General features: G+C 42.3%; 1 protein-coding gene across 1 annotated transcript; it reads left to right on the forward strand.

Annotated features, from left to right (window-relative positions):
• The first annotated feature begins 393 nt into the window (after positions 1 to 393).
• SLC30A1 (solute carrier family 30 member 1) lies at positions 394 to 9,091 on the forward strand. Its single transcript, XM_074949305.1, has 2 exons — positions 394 to 1,069; positions 3,188 to 9,091. The coding sequence occupies exons 1-2, from the start codon at positions 463 to 465 to the stop codon at positions 4,090 to 4,092; spliced, it is 1,512 nt and encodes a 503-aa protein (XP_074805406.1). The 5' UTR covers positions 394 to 462; the 3' UTR covers positions 4,093 to 9,091.
• Positions 9,092 to 10,016: the final 925 nt, after the last annotated feature.

Consider the following 10,016-nt stretch of genomic DNA (forward strand, 5'->3'; position numbering starts at 1 on the left):
GAGCCTATGGGCGCCGCGTTGGGGGCGCGGCCAAGCGCTTGTCGTGAGGGTTGCGGGCCAATCGGGGAGAAGATGTGAGGCAGCCCCGCCCCGCCACCGCTGGGGCCGCAGCCAATAAGACGCGCGGGGGGAGGCGGTGAGCTGGGGTTCCGTGTGGAAAGAACAGGGGGCTCGGGTGCAAAGTTTCGTTTCAAACCGTCTGCAAAGAGCGGCCGAGGAGGGGGAGTTGGAGACCGACGCCCCGCTCAGCCCGGCTCGTGCCGCCGCCGCCGCCTCTCGCTTTTCCTTCGCGGCGGTCGCTGCCCGGCCAGGTGAGTGCGGAGCTCGCCGCCGCCCCGTCCCCTCGCTGCGCCCCGCCCTCCCGCGGGCTCACCCCGCGGCCGGCAGCGCCGAGTCCCGGGTCCTCTCAGCCTCCCTCCCGTCCCCGCTGGGCGCCGCTCCCCGCCGGGGCGGAGCGCGAGGATGGCGGACAACGGGGCGGGCGAGCCCCGGCAGCCCCGCTACCGCCGGGTGCGGCTGATGTGCATGCTGGCGCTCACTTTCCTCTTCTTCGTGGTGGAGGTGGTGGTGAGCCGGGTCACCGCCTCGCTGGCCATGCTCTCGGACTCCTTCCACATGCTGTCCGACGTCATGGCCCTGGTGGTGGCCCTGGTGGCCGTGCGCTTCGCCCAGCGCACTCGCGCCACCCATAAGAACACCTTCGGCTGGGTGCGGGCCGAGGTGATGGGCGCCTTGGTCAACGCCGTCTTCCTCACCGCCCTCTGCTTCACCATCCTGCTGGAGGCCATCGAGCGCTTCACCGAGCCCCACGAGATCCAGCAGCCGCTCGTGGTGATTGGGGTGGGGGCCGCCGGGCTGCTCGTCAATCTGCTGGGGCTCTGCCTCTTCCACCAGCATGGAGGCGGCGGGCACGGGCACTCGCATGGGGGGAGCCAGCACCACCGCAGCGGCAGCCGCACCAAACTGGAGCGATCTTCCGGGGAAGGGGATGCTGTGCTGCGCAAGGAGGAGACCAACACGCTGGTGGAGAATTGCGGCAGCACCAATGGGGTCAACCAGGAGAAGCTAGGTAAGCAGTACTGCCTCCGGGAGGAGCCCTCCCTTAGCCTGAGGTCTGGAGGAGGCGGGGGAAATCTCTCCTAGCAAATTTAGGAAGGAGGGGGGCTGGTAGACACTCCAGTGTCAGACTGGAAGGTGGGTAGGGGAAAGGTTCACTTTCTCATTCTCAGAGGAGATGAAGTAGGACAAAGTAAGGGAGATAAGACTTTGTCAAGTAACCTGGTAGAGGGGTAATGACATCCTGGAGTGCACAGTGGATTTTGGAGGCCACCTGCATACTGGTGGAAGAAAGGTAAGAGACTCCCCCATTAGATAGTAGTTTATGTAGTAGTATATCAGCAACAGTTTCTGTTCCTATATTAGCCGGTCAGGCGATCCACAGGTACTCAGTACACCCATGCACACTCCTTCTCTGACAACTTGCTTTCTGCATTGTGCCCTTATTTGGCAATCCAGCAGACTTCAGTGTGGGTTGGGGGGAAATGCTTCTCTACCAGACACCTGTCAGGTAAACAATGAATTACTTTACAGATTCTTGTTCTCTAAGTGTCTAGCGTAACACAAAATCAATCCGCTAATCATTGTGTAGTTGGGCTGTATGTTGATTTTTAAAAGATGGGCTTTATGACAGTATAGGAAGGTTGCTCTAGTATCTTAAGCATTAACTTGACCACTTAATAAGCCTTAGTGTTATTTCACTTCCTAGGTAAGTATCCTAGCTTCAACATAAGTAACTCACTGAGTTAGAGCAACAAGGTTGGTAAGGTAATATCTTTTTATTGGGCCAACTTCTGTTGGTTTGAGAGACAAGCTTACACAGAGGTATTCTGTTACACAGAGCTGTACTTCAGGTCTGGGAAAGCTCAGAAACTTGTCTCTCTGACCACTGGAAATTGGTCCAATAAAGATATTACCTCCTTGTCTTTGTAAAATCCTTAGGCCGTTAAAGTTAAGTATATCTGACAGAACCTCATTAGATCAGAAAATGCAGAGTTACATTTCCATGAAAAATACTAATTCTCTCTTGTCATACCTGAACACCATATACCTCTGAAATTTGTAGTATCCACTACATGCCTGCTATACTGTCATAGGTCTCTTCTACACTAGAAAATACTGGGGTTAAGCATGACCACCTGATAAACTTAAAATGTGGTAATACTCTGCATAGACAAGGGCTAACATCTGTCTAACATTGTGTTAGTTAACATGTGTCTTAATACTGTCCTATCCTAGTGCAGACGAGCACTAACAATCTACATTCTAATTTCCTAACCAACTACCCTCTATGAATGAGACATCTGTCTGTCTCTTCATCTAGTTCTTCTGTGGTCCCCATTTTCTGAGTACCTTCCAAAATTATAAAATGTACATATGAGTATATTTCTCTCCCTTCTGATCAGCAGTGGCCACCAGACTTTCTTTCCTAGTTATCGTGGAAGTGGTAGACTGGCTGGCTTGCTTTTTGTGCATTTTGCTCTGAAAGTAGAGCAGTTTGTAGTGTCCTCACTCAGTTGAACCTCTTTGGGTATGTCTACACTACCTGCCAGATCGGTGGGCAGCGATCGACTCCTGTACTCCAGCGCTGTGAGAGGCGCAGGCAGAGTCAATGGGGAAGCGGCAGTAGTCGACTCACTGTGGTGAAGACACCGCAGTAAGTCGATCTAAGTATGTCGACTTCAGCTAGATTATCCATGAAGTTGCGTAACTTAGATCGATTCCCCCCCCCCCCCACCTCCCCATGTGTAGACCAGGCCTTTGAATAAACGACAACATCTTTTCTCTTACCTGTTTTATACAGACTTGTGCTTTCTATAGTAGAATAAGAAAGGGACAACAGTTTCACAACTTACTCTGTACAGATAATCAATAAATACACTTTTCCATCCACTGTTCTGCTACAAGAACACAAATTGAATTGCTGGGGTATAACTGTAGCTGAATTGTGCCGTGGTAGAGGATTTAAAAAACAAAAACCTAAGTGAAGTCACTTTGCTACAATATTTCACTGTAGTAATGTGGTTTCTAAACTTACTGTGAGTTAATACCATGATATATTATCTATTATAGGATTCTAGTATCTAATATTCTGTTGTAGCATGTAACTGTTTTACTGTTTTCTTTGCAGGTGATGGCAAGGCAGAACTACAAGCGAATGGGAGCGTTGGCCCTAACTCTCTGGACGTTGAGGTCGAAGAAGATTCCAGTGGACAGCTTAACATGCGTGGAGTTTTTCTGCATGTGCTTGGAGATGCCTTGGGTTCAGTGATTGTGGTGGTGAATGCCTCAGTCTTTTACTTTTCTTGGAATCCATGCCCCAAAGATGGGTCCTGTTTTAATCCATGTGTTGATAGCCATTGCATAGAAAATGCTACTTTAGCCCCACTGCTTGACAGTGCTGATCTGCTCACACAAGAGGGTATTCATGTAGCTGGTCCCTGCTGGGTGCTGTATTTAGATCCCTCTCTTTGTCTGATAATGGTTTGTATACTCCTTTACACAACTTATCCATTACTTAAGGAATCTGCCCTTATCCTTTTGCAAACTGTTCCCAAACAAATTGATATTTATTCTCTGAACTTGAAACTACGTAAACTTGAAGGAGTTGAAGCAGTCCATGAACTACATGTTTGGCAGCTGGCAGGCAGCAGGATCATTGGTACTGCTCACATAAAATGTCATGACCCTGCATCATACATGAAAGTGGCAAAGCACATTAAGGAGATTTTTCATGATGAAGGGATCCATGCCACTACAATTCAGCCTGAGTTTGCCAGTGTAGGCTCTGAATCAGGTGTTGGCAAATGTGAGTTTCCCTGCAGAACTCAGTGTGCTCTGAAGCAGTGTTGTGGGACAGCAGAAGGCAGTACTGAAAAGAAGACCGCAAAGACCTCTTCAATTGCTATTTCATGCTCAGAAATAATCATTGACTCTCCACACCACAAAACTAGGAGGACTAAATCTGAAAGTATTCCTGCTGTTAGGCTAGAGGCAGATGATGACCCAGACACGCAATTTGAATCATCTTTGTAATTCCCAAAGTTGTGCTGTTCGAGTTTTGATGGCTTCTACTACAGCTTATTGCAAGAGGAAGAGTAATATTTGAGATGCAAGTTTGTCAAGCAGTGTAATTGCTGAAGTCCCTGTTCTTGTCACATTGCTAAATCCAGGATGCTTGTTTTAAAGAACATATTAGCATTGTCATGACACAATGTGTTTGTGTTGACTTTGTAATAAGCGGCACTGAAAGTGTGCCAGTGCTGTAAAAAATTTGGAAAACTAGTTTCAACACTTCAGCAGAAAGACTTTTGTTGTGCTTCAAATTAAAATATTTTCTCCCCTGAAAAGCTACTTGAGGGATAAGTAAATTGGAACTCGGTTTGTGTTAGACTTCTCATTGGGGCTACTCTTTCCCTTAATATTTGATTTGTAGATATTTTAATATATTGTTTGTAACCCATATGAAAACCAAAGTTCATAGAATGTTTTTATGGAAATAACATCAAACTAAAACCACTTTGTCAGTTTCACACTTTTTTTCCTTACACTTATACAGTGAACTATGTGAGTGCTTTTTTTTGGTGGATTTATTGCATAGCATAAATAGTAGCATATTTTAAAGGAAACATATCACATGATTGATAGAAAACTGTCTAGTTTTTTTCCCCACTGGGGCTATGGGGTAATTAAAATTGGCTGTAAAAAATATCGGTTGTGAAAGTTATGTTCTGTTAAAATGTAAGTTCAACCTGCTGTATGCTCCTCTGATCAGACTGAGAGATGAAGTGACTGATAAAGTAACTAATTGTTGGCTAATTCATAAAATATGCATTCAGTGTTCTTCCTTCTTCACAAGTTCAGATGCACTCTTGATTTCATTAGATCATTATGTAAATGTAAGAATTTGCCAGACCCTTTAAGTTCCAGTGCTGTAACATTGGAGTTGGAACCTTTATTTAAAGGAGTTGGTATTTATCATCGTAATGCCAACCAGCATTGTTAAAGTGGAGCATCTGTCAACATAGGCATTCTATTTCCTGGGTTTCAAGGGTTTAAATTATAACTGTAGTAAAAATTCACTTGGATGAAATTTTGCTGATAGTCTCAATGCAGCAGTAAGTACTTTTTTACAGTAGGTGAAATCCTGGCTCCATTGAAGACAATTGAAGCTTTGCCACTGATATCAGTGGGGCCAGGATTTCATCCAATATATTTTACCCCTTTTAAAGTAATGTGTGTCAAAGAATTTTACCTATTGAATTTGTAAATATTCAGTTTAAAAATGTTTAACTCAACTAAATAATAGACTGGCTCTGAAGAAGCTGTTACAGTGTGCCATCAACTCATACTTTCTCAGAATTGGGTTATTGACTCTTTGAGTCAGCAGGGTATTGGGGAGAATAGAAGGCAATATAAAAGGGGACACTAAGGGACTTTGGTCCCATGCTGAGAGTTGTGTTCCAGGCCAAAATGTACCCTTAAATCCACCTTTGGAATTGCATATTTACAATGAGAAACAATGATTGGTAATTAAGCACAGGACTGAGAGTTGGAAGGACTGAGTTCTTTTCCCAGCTCTGCCACTTACATTGTGTGACCTTAGGCTAGTCGCTTAACCTTTCTCTGCCTCATTTTACCCATTTTTAAAATGCAGATAATACCTACCTCATGGGGTATTGAGGCTTAATACATTAGTTTCTAAAGACCTTTTGAGATCTTCTGATGGAAGGCCCTATAGAAGGGCACAGTTGTAAAATGGCTTGTTTTCCAACAGTGTCTCCTTTTACATATGTGCTGCAATAGCCAGGCACAACAGGATAATTTAAGGACCGTTTTGGCCTTATTTATGGATTTACTGCACACTGTGTTTTTAAGGCCTTAAACAGTATTTAAATTTAATATATTTTGTATTAAAAATGTTTTGGTTAGTGAAGGAAATGTAGGTTCTTTTTTCCCCCCTCTTGAATATAGAGCTCTTCACTAATTTGCACATCTCTAATTAATGTTCCCTATAATACCCACTCATAAGTGGTTCACAACTGACTGGTGCCCTTCCAGAGGGGGACCAGGCCTGTTTGTGACAGTGGGCTTCCTCAGCTTCTCAGCAAAGCATTATAATGAGGTTTTGACATTAAGGTTGTTTGTTTGCAAAATATACTACCATATAATTACTAATGTGCAATGAGTGAAGCACTGGCAAACTGTACCTCTGACATGAACAAAGTGCACTTGAAATAGATAACCTTGCTTTTTTTACTGTAAGCTGTTTGACTAGTATGGTTAATAGTTTGTATTTGGTCTCCCAGTCACTAGTGGGAATTGGCAAGGTCCTGCTGTATAACTATCGCTAACAAAATATAAAAGTTTATTGCCAAAAATATAGTAGTACTGAAAGTCACGACTATTCGTTTTCCTTTTGCTTTTATAGAGAGGCTACTAGTCCTGACATGGTTGTCCTCTTTAGGTAACAGTCACAGATAAATACATTTGAATAGGTCTAGAAATGTAGACACTCATTCCATTGTAAATTTTTAATCTGTTTGTGCCAGAAATCATATTTTTCTAGTGCTATGTCCATTGCAGGCAATGGCTATCTTTAAATAAAACGAAAAAACTTTCCCCCCTTGGACTTGAGTACAGTATATATTCCATTTTAGGCCCAAAGTGGGAGTTGTACAGCAGTGGCAGTATGATTTGTACATTCATGTTGCTGTAATTAGCCCAAACTGTAGCCTGATAACTTGCAATACATCTCAATCTTTTAATCTGATTTATGCAGACTTGATTTAATTCTGAAGACCGTAATTCCAGAATACTGGTAGCTTTCTTGAATTATTGCATAAATCGTTTTTTAAAGCATGAAATTAGTGACTCTCATATGAGTAAGCACTTTACCAGGTGGAACAGGAAAGCAGCTAATTGTCTGCATTGTGCATTCCTGGGTGTGGGGTGTTTTTTATTTTTTTATTATAAATTAAAACATGGAACACTGATTTTTAGGAAAAAGGAAAATATACTTCAGTGTCTGTTTTTGTTTGCTTCCCATTAAATGTTACTTGGTAGAGTATCTTATATCTGGTAAAATGTTTCATTCATAAATATACTTACTTTAGAGTCCACTTCCTAGAGGTGTTTAGTAAACAAGTAGAAGTAGATCAAAATTGAGACAGCCTGAGGGAAAACTATGTAGGGGCTTGATACTGCAAACATTTATATTCCTGAGTAGTCCTATTGAACTCAGAGGGAATACTTGTGTGAGTGAAGTTACTTGCCTGTGAATAAGTGTTTGCAGGATTGGACCCTAAATATACAATGGGGGCCCTCTATGGCTTTTCAAAAGAAGCCTCAAAAGCTAGGTGCTGATTTTTAGTGATGATTATTTTAAAATCAATATAAAATGGGTGGTAATAGAGGGTTTTTCCCATCAAAATTATGTTACATAAGTAGTACTGGCTTTTAACTGAACTTTTAACTCTTGGTCTGACTTTTTTCAAAGGCGTTGAGCACCAATGCTCTTATTGACTTCAGTTGGAACTGGTGTTGCTTAGCACCTTTGAAAAGTAGGCAATCAAGTAACTCAATGGGTAGTTAAGAGGGAAACAACATTTCTTTCTAGAATGCACATGCTAACCTATTCTGCCATAGGGAACTTTTTTCCTGAATTTTTATATCTAGACATGCTGATTTTTCATGTGATGGGAGTGAGAAATGCTCTATTTAAGGTATTTAGAACAGCATATTAAAACATTGGGTTTATTTCATAACACAGCATCAGTTATTTAGCCTTCTTAGAATTCTGATTTTTATGTTGCTTACTCAATTCTTTGGCGATTGATTTAGCCTTCTACTTGAACCTTTTATTTCTCCTCATGGATGGAAAGGAGCGGGTTCTTTGTGTGCCTGAATTGAGACAGTCCTGAAAGCTTTCCAGACCTGATGCAGCCTTACTGATGATAAGGTCTGATTCTTCCTTATGACCTTTAGTTTGTGAAATTAATTGCCTATATGGGATACCTTTCGATATTGTATAAATGTGAGCCTGATACCTTTTCCATTCGTATATCTGAGCATTCATTTAAAAAAACCGCAACACAACACCTTTTAGGCTATATTTCCCAAGGCATGTGGGTTTAGTTAGGATTCTTTTCTCACACCATGAGTTTAATTTTGTAACCATTGTTGAAGGGACCTACTTGACATGTCTGTACCTATTGTCTAGACTTCATCAGTGAAAAATTGGGTTTGGCTTCTATTCAACCAACATTAAAAGAAACAGCATATTGTAAAATAATAGTCCTGTGAGAAAATGTATCTATTTAATGAGAAGCACTTAAATAATCTTGCTGTTCTGCTTACAAGTTAGGCTGCTTGACCACTAGCAGTATACTCTTACATGCATTCAGTCTTTTTAAAGATATGAAGATTGTAAGTAGAAACAAAGTTGGGAAGTGAGTTGTAAAACCAAATTATCGTACCTCCTATCTTGGTTTCTGATGCAAATATATGAATACTTACTGAGTTTGTGTCATCTTTCACCATTTTTTAAAGAGGTAGTCAGTATTTGAATAAATCTTTGAATATCAATCTCCCCACATCACTGCATAACGGTAATTAAACTTTTAACATGTAGGTCTCTCAAATTTAAGGTAGGTTTGCTAAATCTATGACATACACTTTTCACTTTGCTTTCAGAGTTTGTAGACTTTAACTACTTAAAACATTGTTTTGTGTTCTATAGTTTAAATTTTCAATCCAAAAACATTGCAGTCCTAAGGAGTCGTTGCTAGAAAAGGGACTGCAGCAAAGTATATGTAGGGTTCTTTAATAGGACAAGAATGCTCTTAAGTTAACAGCACACTGACGTGCATCAGTGTGTTCTTCATGAAGCCCTTATTTTATGTAACTTTAGTGTTTGCCTGGGGAAAAAGTGATGCGGTTGTCATCTTCCTAACTGCAGATCTGTATGTTTGGGTTCTTTTACTTTAAAACATTGTAATGTCTATGAATATATGTAATGTACATCATTTTACAAAGCTGTTTCTACCTCAGTATGAGGCTTTGTGAACTGTTCATGTATTATAAATGTTCTATGAGACATGCTACTGTGTTTATTTTTTGTTTAAAGTTCAGTGAGTGGTGGGAAGCTGTAACTAATTTTGTAGTCCTGTGGGTATGGTTCTTTCATCCATACACAGATGTTTTAATCACTTTATTACAGGAATATAAGGCCCCAGATGTCACCATTGCCCCCTAGGAAAACTACATGTAATGTATCTCTCTGTCTGAGTTGCTTCAATGTTACATTACTGGTGGTCGTTGTCAAAGTGCTGCCTCAAAGCCTCCCTCATTCGAATAGCTCCCCTCTGACCTCCTCTAACAGCCCTGGTATCAGTGGCCAAGCAGTCTGCCTCATAACTCCACCCCTGAGCAAACCTTTCATCTTTAGCTTCACAGAGATAATGCAATGTACAGCATGTAGCTATGACCATAGTAACGTTATCCTCAGTGAGATCTAACCTGCCATAAAGGCATTGCCAGTGCACCTTAAATCTGCCAAAGGCACATTCAACTGTCATCCGGCACCTACTGAGCCTGTTGTTGAACCGCTCCTTACTGCTGTCCAGGTGTCCTATGTAAGGTTTCATGAGCACATTTCCCAGGGTCATGGTCCTTCGTAGCAGGATGTGATTTATTGCCCTGCACACTTGCATTAGCGCAGCCCCAGCGGTCAACTTCCCCACTCCAAATTGACTCGCAATTGATCAGTAGCAGTCTGGATTTGCCAGCTTCCATTCAGCAATTGCCACACGCTTCTCTACCGAGAGAGCAGCTCTCATTCTAGTGTCCTTGCACTGCAGGTTTGGGGCGAGCTCCGCGCACAGTTCCAGGAAGGTGGCTTTCCACATCCAAAAGTTCTATAGCCACTGCCCTTCATCCCACACCTGCATGATGATACG

The sequence above is a fragment of the Natator depressus genome, chromosome 3 (assembly GCF_965152275.1).
Source record: "Natator depressus isolate rNatDep1 chromosome 3, rNatDep2.hap1, whole genome shotgun sequence".
Lineage (NCBI taxonomy): Eukaryota > Metazoa > Chordata > Testudines > Cheloniidae > Natator > Natator depressus.